The 14,783-nt window shown below is 36.4% G+C and overlaps 1 protein-coding gene across 1 annotated transcript in view; it reads right to left on the bottom strand.

The window, feature by feature from the left end:
* The window catches only part of LOC128998260 (cholinesterase 2-like), a 31,116-nt gene extending 16,619 nt beyond the window's left edge, over positions 1-14,497 (bottom strand). The window contains exon 1 of the mRNA XM_054424313.1: positions 14,399-14,497. Within this exon, the coding sequence (XP_054280288.1) occupies positions 14,399-14,451 (53 nt within the window). The 5' untranslated portion in view covers positions 14,452-14,497. The remainder of the gene's footprint in view (positions 1-14,398) is intronic.
* Between the last annotated feature and the right edge of the window lie 286 nt (positions 14,498-14,783).

Here is a 14,783-nt window from a genome sequence, read left to right as displayed (position 1 = left end):
TTTACTTTAATACTTTTCAAAGAAATTGCGATCTGTTAAAGATCGGTGACAACCTCTTGGAACGAACAACGTACATGGTTTTTTAATCTCATAGTCATCATGTTTCTAACACCTTTAGTTACTCACTTGTAACAAACAGCTATAAATAGCTTCACTGTCCATTCACCGCGCCTTTTTTAAGAACATAAAAGTAAAAAATAAAATAAGTAAACAAAAATGTAAACAAACAAACTATATTGTCAATTGCATTGGCCAGCTGTTGTTCACTAAATTAATCATATAATAACTTCTAAAACATGCAAGGCGTAGCCTTTTGGAAATCAGCCTGTGGGGCATAGCCCTTAGGAAGTTCGTCCATATCAATACTTTTCGGCAAATCTACACACTATAAGCTTCATTTTGATATACCATATGTCTATATTTTTATTTGGTAAATAGCCTTAACCGTTTACATAAAATTTGATTGTATCACTTTAATAATATAATAGATGCACTCAGTTAAATGGTTTTTAAACAATGTAAATAAAATAGTATTTTTATATATATTTTAGAAAAACCTTTTTTCTAGACATCTATATATTAATTTTAAACAGTTTTTCTTTGTCACAGCTAATTTTAGAGAACGGCTGGGCGTAGAAACTCGGTAGATGTGTCTAAAGAATGGTCTTGGTCTGTAGATGAGCCATTAAAAGAGACACGAGGTAAATTGCCTTGGGGCTCTGCTTTAGTGGCCCTTAAAATTCTTATCCCATGGTATTCTTATGGAAACAAACGGGGATTTTTCACGGCTAATTTGAGAGAACGGCTGGGCGTAGAAACTCGGTAGATGTGTCTAAAGAATGGTCTTGGTCTGAAGATGAGCCATTAAAAGAGACACGAGGTATATTTCCTTGGGGCTCTGCCCCAGTGGTCTTTAAAGTTACTCCCCCATATCTTTTTACATTACGACCAAATGGATAATTTTACTCTACTTTTTAATGAAACAGCTGTTAGACTTTAAGAATTTACTAAATCTTCAAAAATAAAACATTTACATAGTTGGAAAATTGTAAATAGTTTTTATTGTGTATTAAGTTGTTGTGCAGTTATACAGTTTTTATTTAATTTACCCCTTTAGGACTTATTTATTTATCTAGACCAAAACTTCTGTGAAAAGCATTAAATTTTATCCCTTGGTCTGTAAATAAAATTTTTCTCTTGTGCTTTGTTTAACAGATGATGTTATTATCACATGTTACGAATCAATGTACACGAATCAAATTTTCTAAAACTTCCTAAATTCAATTTAAAATTATTTGACGGAAAACATGAAAATTAGGTTTTTCGACATATTCCAATCAACGATTCATGCAAATCAATGTTTATCAGATGTGCAAAGGTTTGTTGTGTTGGTGCAAAAGTCATGTTTGAAAGGGGAACCTTTAAATCTCCTTTCAACTCTGCCCCTAACTCAGTCCAACTACTTAGGTGCGATTGAACTCTTAAAAGAGAGGTATTGAAACAAGAAAATAATTGTCAACACTCACCATAAAGCTTTGTTTTCACTGCCCAATGTAATTTCACTAACATATTTGAAATCTTTATTAGACATTACCAATGCAAATGTGAGGGCATTGAACAACCTTGGGTACAAGACTGAGGAGTGGGATGTATTATTTATTACTAGTTAATTTGATAACATCAAAATTAGATCAAAATTTAAGAACCAAATGGGATTGATGTTTTTTTTTCAAACCGTAGGTAAGGAATTTAAGATCAAAACCATGAACGCTTCACACTTCTTGGGACTTGAAATTTTGAAGGAACAAGCTGGTTCAATTACTCTTAGTCAAGCAGGCTACACAAAGAGACAAAGGTCTGCTCCAGAGCTCAAAAATACTTTATGGCAAATTTCTAAAGAATATATGCCAGAATTAGACCCTAAAGTTAGTTCTAAGCATAAACTTGAAACAGGATTTCAAGCTTAGCCCAAACCTAATGTTAGCTCACACAACTTCATATAATAAAAATGTATATAATAATAAATGTTCCAGCAACTCAGAAGAAAATAAGAATTCAAAAGGTAGTAATAGTACAAAACTATTATCAGCAGGCATTGGTTCTCCTACAACAGTGATACTGTCCACAGCCAGGGTCATGGTAAAAGACTTCTGGGGTCAGTATCAATACTGTAAGGCTCTGATAGATCCTGGGAGTGAGGGAAGCTTCATTTCTCAAACCTGTTTTCGCAAGTTAGGATTATCACGACAACCATTCAACGTTTCAGTTCACGGAGTTGGTAACAGCCATGCTGGCTATACACGATGATTAACATCAATTTTAATTTAAAACAAGCAAGATACAGACATTCAAGTTACAACATACATCTTGAACAAGCTAACTAATGTTTCCTTACTCAACACATCCATTGATCATTCATTTTACATTCAAAACCTTGAACTTGCTGATCCGTACTTCTACCAATCAGGGCAAATAGATATCATTCTATGAGCTGACATTTACGTAGATCTCTTGATAGATGGTATAGTTAGAGGTCCAGAAAACACTTTATCCGCTATCAATTCCAAACTAGGTTACCTTTTATCAGGAAGATTATCAGATCCATCATTAAAGGTATTCATTCATTCAGATTATCTATACAAAACAGTGACATAAACACTGCAGTAGAGCGTTTTTGGAAGATAGAAGAGGTCAGTCATGAACACACTTCTCAATTGCAAGATAATGGAATTTGTGAAAATCATTTATCTGACCACATTAAGAATCATTCTCCTGATGCAGCTAGGATATTAAAAGAAGACTTTTATGTTGACGATCTTGTAAGTGGAGTCAATACTATAGATCAAGTATATAGTACTATAGATCATCCATAAAAAATGAACTAGTTCAAACACTAAATTAAGCAGTGTTTCCATTGCGCAAGTGGTCATCTAACCCCAAAGAAGTTCTAGATTAAATAACACTAAGTCAAACCATTTTTAAATTTCAATCAGAAGACTCTTTAGTCAAACTGTTAGGACTTGGAATCAGCTGGCAAACCTTAAAAATTTCATCTGAAACGTGTCATTGGAGATCTTTTGTAGTATTATCTTTTGAAGAACTAAACACATTAATCATTCAAATAGAAGCAATTTTAAACTCTCGACCCCTATGCGAAGTGTATGATGATCAAGCTGAAATTAAAATTTTAACTCCTGCACACTTCCTAATTGGTGAAAATCTAGTTTTCATCCCGGAAAAGCTGGATGCTAGACATTTCAACTACAACAAGAGATGGAGGCTCATTCAACGAATGAAGAATTCATTTTGGACAAGATGGCAAAAGTAGTATCTTCATACTCTTCAACAGAGACACAAATGGAAATTCCAAGACACTAATATCAATGGAGGTGAAGTTGTTTTAGTCAAAGAAGACAATATGCCACCAATGAAGTACATCATGGGGCGAATGGTGAAAACATTTCCTGGACTTGACAATATTGTAAGAGTTGTAGAAGTGAAAACTCAAAATGGAATAATAAAAAGACCAATCAGCAAGTTGTTAAAAGTTCCCATTTAATACCTTTTTTGCGGGGGAGTTATGTTAAAGCATTTATTTTATCCCTTGGTCTGTAAATACAATTCTTATCTTGTACTTTGTTTAACAGATGTTATTATCACATGTTATATTCATTATTAACTTTGTAAACAGTTTCCAGTAATTTAATACACATTTTTTGTTCACATCACAGTGTTTTTCATTAAATATACATTATTTCTATTAAATATTTATTTCAAGAAGTTCAATCACAACATAACAAACAGCCTCAAACTCCAAGTATGTTGAAACGTCGCAAGAAAAGCCATACTAGAAAACGAGATCGATCCAGTAATCGCTTATCAAAGAGATTTAACAAGGCTTGATGATAAATACTCCCAACAAGAAAGGCAAGAAAATTAAAGGTAATTATGAACTTAGGCTAATCATGCGATTTTGATTAACTTTTGGACTATTCAGCTAAATAGGACAATTCTAGCCACGTTTTTCCTCTGGCACTATTGGAGCAAATGCCATTTTGACTCGGATATTAGTTTCAAGGTTGTCAAATACGTCAAAGGGATGCTATTATTTTGTGAACTTTATATTCATTTCAGTAGGTTATGTGGGTATTTTAGCCTTCATAGGTGTTAAATTGCCATTAACAGCTAACCGAATGAAACCCAACCTAACCTGACATATCCTAACATAACCAAACTTCTATTACGCCGGCAAGTTCCTTTGATGTCTTCAAAACCATGTAGATGGTGCAGTTCTTTATGAAAATTCGTCGTAAACACCTTTGAAAGAAGATTGGATTATGTAAAACCAATCTTCCAAATCCAAACTTCAAAACCCTTAATACCGCCTGAATTCGCATATAGATCGTTCTATTTTACTCACATGCTACATATGGCAAACTAAAACGGGAATCTCGGGATGGAAACCGCATTTCCCCTAAATGTACATAAAATCGTCTAATTTATCTAAAGAATGCAGAATGTTGTAAACATTGCTTGAGTAGCTTAAGTTTATAAATACCAAAATTTAATTCATAGGCTAGAAACTCAGAACATCCAGCTCTCAACCGTCGACGTTAAGACAGCCAACTGAGATGAACATGCACTTGAATTTGGATTGTGACATTCCGGTAAGCTTATTGCTCTTAAGCCAACATATTCCCTTGACGAAGAAGAAGTTTATTGTGTTTCAATCGTGAATAATAACCTTAAGACTCAAACTCCGAGAACGTTAAAACTTCGCAACAAAAGCCTTACTGGAAAACGGGAGCGATCCAGTAATCTTCACTTTTCTATAGTACCGGTATGTAAGCTGGTGTTATTGAAACATAAAAGTAACCGTCGATTACGACGGGTTTCATCTAGGTTTAAGATTTTATTGTTATTGTTACTAGATTTTCCCGCTCTTTGCTCAAGTAAACTTTTAAATTGTAAGATAAATGAAACAAAATATTTTGAGATGTTAAATATCTAACTCTTCAGCAGCTGATTAAAATCAACGAAATTAACAGTGCGATTATGGCGGACAAATCTAAGATGGCCGTTAACTTCCATGAAACCTGTGAAATGTATTTTTAACCCTTAGGGATTATCATATGATGATTGAAATAATCTGCCAGTTGAATTAATTACTTGTCCAAGTACTTAAAAATATGCAAGAAGCCGCTTTAAAAAAATGTTTTTTGTCCCAAACGAAGTCATCTGGAATGAACCTTGCTTTGTATAAACAAGAGTTTACTCTCAAAGGGTTTTTACCTACAATTACCTACGATGAAGCTATTTTTTCAGGATTTCGACAGTTTTTAAGAGTCCTAGGAGGCAAGTGGCCATCTTGGATCATTTAAACAGCTGTTGAAAAGTTAATTGCCGTCAACAATATTTTTTCAGACACCAAAGTGATATAATTTTAATATCTAGTATACTGTGGGATTATTAATGTTCTTTGTAGTTTCCAATTAATCTCCAAGGGAGTTCATGGAAGCCAACGGCCATCTTAGATTTGTCCGCCATAATCGCACTGTTAATTTCGTTGATTTTAATCAGCTGCTCAAGAGTTAGATATTTACCATCTCAAAATATTTTGTTCAAACTCCAGAGTGATTGCAATTTAAATATCTAGTTGGGGGGTAAACTTGCCTAAAAATGTTCAAATGGACTGTATGTTGAAAGAGCAATATTAAAAACTTGTCACTAATTATTTAACAGATAATACTGTAATGAGATTGATGAGGTACCTTCCTTTTAACTGAAGTGTTGAGAAGACGAAGCCGGTAGACGTACACTCGTACACGAGTTTCTTCTGCTGGCCAGCTATTGCGTATTGCTCGTACACAGACCCGGACCGGCAGTAGTAGTGTTTCACTTCACAAATGTTCAATAGTTCACTTTTAATATGTGTCACTAATAATAATTAAATATACTTTGGGGTTAAGAGATGAGAGCAGCAATTGGGAGTTAATTGTGCCGGGGACATGTTAGTAGTTGCATGAATGCAAGAAAACTGGGGCGAGATTGGGGTTTCCAGACATCGCGTGACAGGACAAAGGTTATTGTATGATATGAAACGTCTGGAAATATCTAGGTAGCGCTTGAATACGGAACATGCCGCCCGCCTTGAACCATACATGGTTCAAAATATTGAGAAAGTTACAAAGTGACACATAATGAATATGGATTGACATTGAAATATAAGAAACATAGATTAAATATATATACATAACATTGAAATAGAAATATGTTTGAAAATAGAATAAACATTTTGTTTGGTCTGATAATGAGATCAGGGGAGCGGGTACACCTTGGTAGCAGGACGACAGAAGGTTCCCCGCTGAGTCTTGATGGTGACAACTCGGACGATGCCGTATGATCCAGGCGAAGTCTTCACTATGCGTCCAAGAGGCCAAAGTAGTGGTGGTGTTCTAGGGTCCTGAATTATAACGAGATCACCCACTTCTAGATTCTTGTTGGGCTTTTCCCATTTCTTTCTTTGTTGTAGCTGATGTAAATATTCTTGATGCCAACGTCGCCAGAAGCGTTGATGTAGGGCTTGTACAGTTTGCCAATGGTTGAGACGATTTTCGGGAACCTCTTCAAGATTTGGTTCCGGTACTGCCACAAGAGAAGTGCCGATAAGAAAATGACCCGGAGTAAGGGCTGAGATGTCGGATGGATCTGCGGATAATGCTGTCAAAGGTCTCGAGTTGAGTACAGCCTCCACCTGTGTGGCGAGTGTTATTATTTCCATTAGTGTTAGAACTCTATCGCCTATGACTCTTTTCAGATGATATTTAGAACTTTTTATAGCACTCTCCCATAGGCCTCCTTGGTGGGGAGCGGCTGGTGGTTGAAAGTGAAAATTTATTGAGTGATCTAACGCGAAGTTGTTAAGAGCATCTTTAGTGTTTGATTCCTTGATGAAATTCTGAAAAGTTTTCATGAGTTGCTTTGAGGCTCCAACATAGTTAGTTCCAAAATCTGAGTATAAGTGGGCACACAATTCACGACGAGAAACAAAACGTTTTAGTGCAGCTATGAAGGAGTCTACAGATAGGTCTGTTACAATTTCTAGGTGCACAGCTTTCGTAGCAAAACATACAAAGAGGCAGAGGTATGATTTTAACCGTTGAGCGTTCCTAGTTGAATGAACTTTAATGTCAAAATGTCCACTATAGTCCATGCCAGTGTGATAGAATGGCCTTACAGGTTTTAATCGAGTTTCAGGAAGATCTCCCATCAGTGGAGGTTTGTTTACAGGCTTAAGTCTGAAACATCTTTGACACTTGAAAATCACAGATCTTATCACGCTGCGGGCTGATAATATCCAAACCTCTTGAGACAGAATAGACTGCAGCAATTGAGGGCCTGCGTGTAGATGCTTTAGGTGATAATGCATAATCAACAGTTTGACAGTACAGTGAGATTTAGGTAACAAAACTGGATGTTTCGCATCTTGTGTAAGGTTGGAATGTTTCAACCTGCCGCCTACTCGCACTATTCCACTGTCATCAATATATGGGGATAAACGAGCAAGTTTTAAGCTGCATTGAGATCCCTTTTTGAGAGCAGAGATGTCATCCTTAAATGATGTATTTTGTATGAGTTTGAAAATTCTTAATTTCGCTGAAGAAGTTTCTTGGCAAGTAAGTCGTCCGATGCGGGGATCATTGGCTTGCAGATTATGAATGAATCGCAATATATATGCCATAACGTTTACAAGTTTCCTGAAACATGAATATTTTTCTAGTACATCAAAATCAGTGAGTTTAATCTTCTCTGTGGTTGCTAGAACGTTTAGAGGATTTGGCCTTATTTCAAGAGTGTCATCATCAATAACAGGTGTGAATTTTGGCTTAGGCCAAGAATCTGGCGATGACTGTAACCATTCCGGTCCATTCCACCATAAATGATGAGTCACAAGTTGAGAGGGTGAAAGACCACGAGTGGCGCAATCTGCCGGGTTGTCTTGAGATTTGACATAATTCCATGAATGAGGAGAGACCAATTCTTGGAGTTCTGAAATACGATTGGCAATGAAGACTTTCAAGCGGTATGGAAGAGTACGTATCCAGGTTAAGACAATTGTGGAGTCACACCAAGCATAGATTGATTCAATCTTCATATGAGCAGAGAGTATGTTTGAAGAATATTGAAGGAGTTTTCCCAGTAAGTGAGCGCCACAAAGTTCAAGCCGTGGCAGAGAAATTCTTTTCAAAGGAGCGACTTTTGATTTAGAGACGATGAGATAGAGCCTTGTATTCTCTTGAGAGTCAGTGACACGAAGGTAGACAACAGCAGCGTAGCCTTTCTCTGAAGCATCGCTGAAGCCGTGGAGTTGCACAGCCGTATGCAGAGAAGTAGAAATGTAGCGTGGAATTCTTAATTCTTGAATTATTGGGAGTTCTTCTAAGAATGAATGCCACTTGGTTCTAACATCATTTGGAACAGGTTCATCCTAAGTTAGCCCTGTTGTCCAGAGATACTGAATAAGTGTTATTGCCCAGAAAATTACGGGTGTAAGAAATCCTGGTAAATCGTACAGTTTAGCGATTGTAGATAATATTCTTCTCTTTGTAAGTATAGCACTTATTTCAACATCCTTAACCTTGTAAGAAAGCATGTCGGACTCTGGAGTCCATTTTAGACCTAGGACACTGAAGAAGGCTTCACTATTTTCAGTTAACTCCACTGGAGTCTCTTTGTGTTCAATTGGGACTTGGTCCAATAGTTGGGGTGCGTTGCTAATCCATTTTCGGAGTTCAAAACCTCCTCTAGAGAGCAAGTTTTTGAGTTCATTCTGTGCAGACAAAGCTTCATCAAGACTTTCTGCTCCAGCGATGATGTGGTCATAAAATATTGATTTAGTTAGAATCTCAGACGCCTTGGGGTATGAGTGACCCTCATCTTTGACCAATTGTTGTAATGTTCTGATCGCAATGAAGGGGGAACAGTTGAGACCGTAGGTGACGGTATTTAGCTTTAAGACTTGAAGGGATTCATCAGGGTTGGATCGCCAAAAGATTAACTGATATTTCTTGTCATCTTCAGCCACCAGAATCTGGCGATACATCTGTCGTATATCACAAGTGAACACAAACTTGTGACACCTAAAGTACAGCAAGACATCACTAATATCATTCTGCAACTTAGGGCCAGGCATGAGGATATCGTTTAGGGAGACGCCATTGTTTGTTTTGGAACTACCATCAAATACGACTCGTATTTTGGAATTAGGGGGATTCTCCTTAAATACTCCATGATGGGGTAAATAGTAACATTCACCAGAAATGGGTTGCTCACATGCACTCATGTGACCTGATTTGATGTAGTCATCCATAAATTCGGAGTATAAATCTTTGAATTCGGGCTGAGCAGCAAATTTTCTTTCCATCGCTTTAAGTCTAAGTTGAGCTGTACTACAAGATTCACCTAATAGTGGATGATTTGGTCTTTTCGGTAACTTAACAACATATCGACCAGAGTTATCACGTGTATGGGTTCTTTCAAAATGCTGTAAGCAGAGAACATCTTCTTCTGACTGAGTCTTGACACATGTCGGGGGTTCTTCGATTGACCAAAACCTTTGAATTGAACTGTGAAGGTCTCCATCATGTGTAGTGAGAAAAGAAACAGTTTTTGGGATTGATAACTCAGATGTAGCAACAGGAGCTATGCCCATTACAACAAATCCGAATATAGTTCCTAAAACTTGGGGCAGGTTATGGCCTAAGAAGTGCTGCTCACCAGTCAGTGAGAGAGCGAATAAATCAGCTCCGATCAATAGATCAATTTCTCCAGGTTTGTCAAAACAGGGGTCTGCAAGAACAAAATCATTTAAAGATCCCTTCACTTGAGGTGAGACTGGGATCTGGGGCAGTGGTGAAGTGATACGATTCAAAACCAAGCATGGATGATGGTAGGCTAAGCGTTGACCATTAACTGCAGATATATCAATGTGCACTATTCCTCTAGAATGAATTAGTGAGCCAGAAATTCCTTGGATTTCATCATGTGCTCGAGTACGGGAGGCACTGATGAGCTGAACAGCTCTTTCAGATATCAATGTAAGTTGAGATGCAGAGTCGAGCACAGCACGGAGTACAGTTTGCTGACCATCTTTGGAAAACACCTGAACTAAACATGTTCCAAGTAAAATTGTTGTTTTAGTTGGGTTTAACTGGCTAGACAATCCTACAAGAGCACTTTTATTCACTGGTGCGGTGACATGGCTTTGGGGTGCGTTATTTGTAGGCGGCTTACCATATTTTTTTTCAAAAACCTTGGTTGGGTAACTTGGCTGCTGTTGTGTGGGAGTTGAGTCATGTAAGAGAGTGCGATGTCGCTTTGAACAAATTCGACACACTCTATGAGAAGGACAGTTATTAGTATCATGTAGATGGCCTAGGCAGTTGGCGCATGGATTATTTTTACAAGTGAATTCAACTCTATCACCTCTACTTTTAGCCTGAAAGGCTTGACACTTGTATATATTGTGATCGGATGCTTGACAAAACTTACAAGTGTTAGTCACTGTGACGAAAGCTGTTTTAGCTTGAGAGGAGTAAGGTTTACTATCTCGAAGAGGTTTAGGCCTATAACTATTAGATTGAGTCTTTTGCACTGAAGGGTATCTTGCGTTAGCTGAGGGACCAAGACCGATACTAGCTCCTTCTAATCGTTTAAATTCTCTTTCAAGGAATTGAATTAGATCATTTACTGCAGGTATGTCATTGTTTGTGATGCGAGAATCCTCAAAAGATTTTCTTAAATCAGTAGGTAACTTTTTCAAAAGCGTTAGGACAAGCAGAGTATTTTCAGCTGTTATGTCATGGTTGAGATTTTTCAAAACTTGAGTGTTCTCTTTATAAACTGTGAGAAAATGTTGGAGACTTTTGAGAGAACCACTACTTATGCATGGCAAATCAATGATTTTTGTAACAAGCTGAGTTACAACACGCCTTTTGTTATCATAGCGATCCTTAAGCAGCCTAAGTGCAACATCAAAGTTTTCTGCAGTTATGCTTAAGCTCTTTACTAAATCTAAGGGTTCACCACTTAAAGAACTAAGCAGATATTGGAACTTACTCACAGGGGCCAAAGTTTCATTCCTATTAATAGAAGCCTCAAAAATATTGTAGTAGCTAACCCATTCTTCGTAGTTACCGGTGAATTTGGGCAACTCAAATTTGGGCAGTCGCAGAGATGGTTGGGTGGGAGGTGTTACTTCTTTAGTTTTAGCAGGTAACACTATTTTCAAGTCACTGATCAGAGAAATGTACAAGTCCGAAATTTCATCTTGCATTGAGCATGCTTCAGTTTCGTCATAATCAGAACCAGGATCATCATAAACCACTTTATCGAATAAAGCTTTAAAATCAGAGAATAAACCTCTAACTTCATCATCATAGTTGTGTAAGCGCTAAATGGAAACAACATTTAATGATTGAGTTTCTGAGAGAGTAATTTGGGCTGACACAAACTTGCTTATTTTCTGAAGCCTATTTTTGACAAGTTTTGCCTTTTTCTCTAGTGTAGAGAATCTCATTTTAACAGACCATTTATGTAATCAACAGAGTAAGCTATAGGCCTAAGTTTATCATAAGTTTAGGCCTATGTAAATATTCCCAACAACTAAATATCAAAATAACTCCAAGTCTTAGACCTAACAATAATGCAAATTAATAGCTCAGAATAAATCAATTCATTTACATTCACTCTATAAGAAATAATGAATGTAAAATTATATTTCACTTTACCATCAGATCCAGGATAGACATAGTAAATAAAGGTAAAGTCTATTTAACACAAGTCATTTAATTTGAATCAGTATTTTCGCAGAATAAATTGAGTAGGGAAGTATTTATTATGAGCAATATCCTTAATGTAGACAAGAATCGATTCAACCACTAATATTTCGTTTAATATTCACACAAAACAATATTTTCCAAGATGTAAATAAATAAACTTGAAGGTTACGTTTATATTTTGATTCAATTCACACAGCTGTATGTAGCTGGAGTGTGTTTTATATTCAGTCAGCTGATTTCCTGTGCTTGAAACTGAGTTTTACATATGATCAATTTGAAGAAGCAATATCATTGGGCGATTTATTTTGTTTTACGAATCTCGACGCTCATTGGTTCTTGCGACGTGCAGACTGTAGGCAGAGCGCTCTAGTGGAGAAGTTCGCTACCAAGGTGCATCGCAAGGACAGAAAATATAAAATGGCTGACTTTCTGATAAGTGAAAATATGTTAGAAAATTAAGGACGAAACAAAGTGCAGACAAAAATTATTGTTAATGACAATAATTGATATGGTGAATTGATTGAGAAACTTAGAGAAAATATTAAATATCCTAACTAATTCCTGATTTCAAATAACTAGTTGAAAGGAAATATGACGTGATTCATGTAGCAGTGGGAGGACATGAACATGAAACTAACATGAAATATTCACGTCTGAGATGGCACAGGGGAATGGAATAAAATATTATTTATTCACCAAAAATAGTAATGGGGAATACAAATGCTGCTCTAATTATTTAGAGAAGTGACACTTTTAAGAGTTTAGTTGTACAATTTTAACAGTTACAGTAGTTAGGCTAATAAAAGCACAATATATTATTAATGATATGATTTTTGTCCGACTCGACAGGACCAGCGGATGGGGGGTAAACTTGCCTAAAAATGTTCAAATGGACTGTATGTTGAAAGAGCAATATTAAAAACTTGTCACTAATTATTTAACAGATAATACTGTAATGAGATTGATGAGGTACCTTCCTTTTAACTGAAGTGTTGAGAAGACGAAGCCGGTAGACGTACACTCGTACACGAGTTTCTTCTGCTGGCCAGCTATTGCGTATTGCTCGTACACAGACCCGGACCGGCAGTAGTAGTGTTTCACTTCACAAATGTTCAATAGTTCACTTTTAATATGTGTCACTAATAATAATTAAATATACTTTGGGGTTAAGAGATGAGAGCAGCAATTGGGAGTTAATTGTGCCGGGGACATGTTAGTAGTTGCATGAATGCAAGAGAACTGGGGCGAGATTGGGGTTTCCAGACATCGCGTGACAGGACAAAGGTTATTGTATGATATGAAACGTCTGGAAATATCTAGGTAGCGCTTGAATACGGAACACTAGTATAATGTGAGATTAGAAATTTTCTTTGTAGTTTTAATTGTTTTACGAGTTAGAATGTCTAGGCCCCAAGGACTCTTACCCACTGTCCTGTCGCTTTCTCTTTACTTCGCCTTTCCATGTTAAATTTGTTATCACACACTTTGGACCATATGTTAACAAACTACAGTTCCTTAGGGTCAAAAAGGGCCCGATTATATTGTCCGATTGAGATTGTATATATTTAAATCCTAATTATGTCAGTGTCCGATTTTGTTGTGTTACATACATTATTAATACTTGTGTGGTTAGTCTGTACAAGGCCGCACTAGAAAAACAGGCCATGCTGCAGGATCCATGACGTCACACTTGTGGATAGATTCACTGCCATATCCCAAATGTTTTAGGTAAATAAGCTCGCTGTTGGCAGATTTTAATGGCAAGATTTTAGTTCAACCATACACAGCTGTTACGTAGTGTTGCGCTGTCTGCGCTGCAGCATGGCCTGTTTTTCTAGCGGGGCCTTGCTCTGTACTGCCATAGACAATTATTTCAACTTTGGGAATATTTTTATTGCTTGTTTATAATTTAGTAACCTCTAGGAACCTAGGGCCTACTAGCAACCTAACAACCTATGCTACAGTGATGTTTTATTAACCTACACTGATAACACCAATTTCTTTCTATGTAAATAAATTTATATAGTTACCTGATCGAATCATTTTAGTGTCACATTCGCTAGAGTTATCATCAAAATTGACACCAATCGGATCTACATTCGATTTATGCAAAATGACTTGCCATCCTAAAACCTTTTGAACCAATCGCAGAACAATTCAGAAACTGCAATTTATTCGCAGTTTGGACCCATGTTGTCGACTTAAGAACTTGGAGCCCATGATCTTTTATCTTATAACACTCATGATATAATACTTATTATTATTATTAAAATTACCAAACAAGTGGAGAATATTGTTTGGCCTACAAATAAATAACTGAAGCATAGTTATAAACAAATATAAACAAACTGAATGAATATAAGAATAACATTAGAACTTTAAGGGCTCTTATGGCGTAATACTTTCGTAAAGTAGCATACTGAAAATGTTTTAACATCTTACCTGGTTATACTGGTAATCAACATTGAATTAATAATTTGTCATGAATAATAATTGGTTTTCTAAAGTACTTACTTACATTTTATGTATTCATGAACATATATTCAGCGAATACTAACCTTACACTTACTATGAGAACAATAGAAACACTAACAAATGATGTTAGTAACATGGTGGACTAAAACTGACACTTACTGTATATTTATCTCCAAAGTTCATTCGCTTAGTTAACTAAGTAAAATTATCTTGAAAACCAACTCAATATCTCGAGAGGGTGACACAAAGTCAACTGATATCTCTTCTTAATGAAGCTATTAGAGATATTTGGTTCACTTGAGTACTATTTACTTATTTGTATTGTTTTTATCAATGCACTGACAGATTTACTCGTGCTTGTTTGTTTGGAATTAGTAAACTTGATGCCTTTGAAGATAGTTAGTTTGCTTTGGAAACCTATTATGGCATAAATAAATAGAGCCTAGAAAGCATTATGTAGTTTCTGCA

This window comes from Macrosteles quadrilineatus, unplaced genomic scaffold (genome assembly GCF_028750875.1).
Source record: "Macrosteles quadrilineatus isolate MER2022 unplaced genomic scaffold, UCM_ALF_1.0 Scaffold_7__1_contigs__length_78375512, whole genome shotgun sequence".
Classification (NCBI taxonomy): Eukaryota; Metazoa; Arthropoda; class Insecta; order Hemiptera; family Cicadellidae; genus Macrosteles; species Macrosteles quadrilineatus.
Note: the sequence above shows the minus strand (reverse complement) of the source record. Positions and strands in the feature narration are given on the sequence as shown.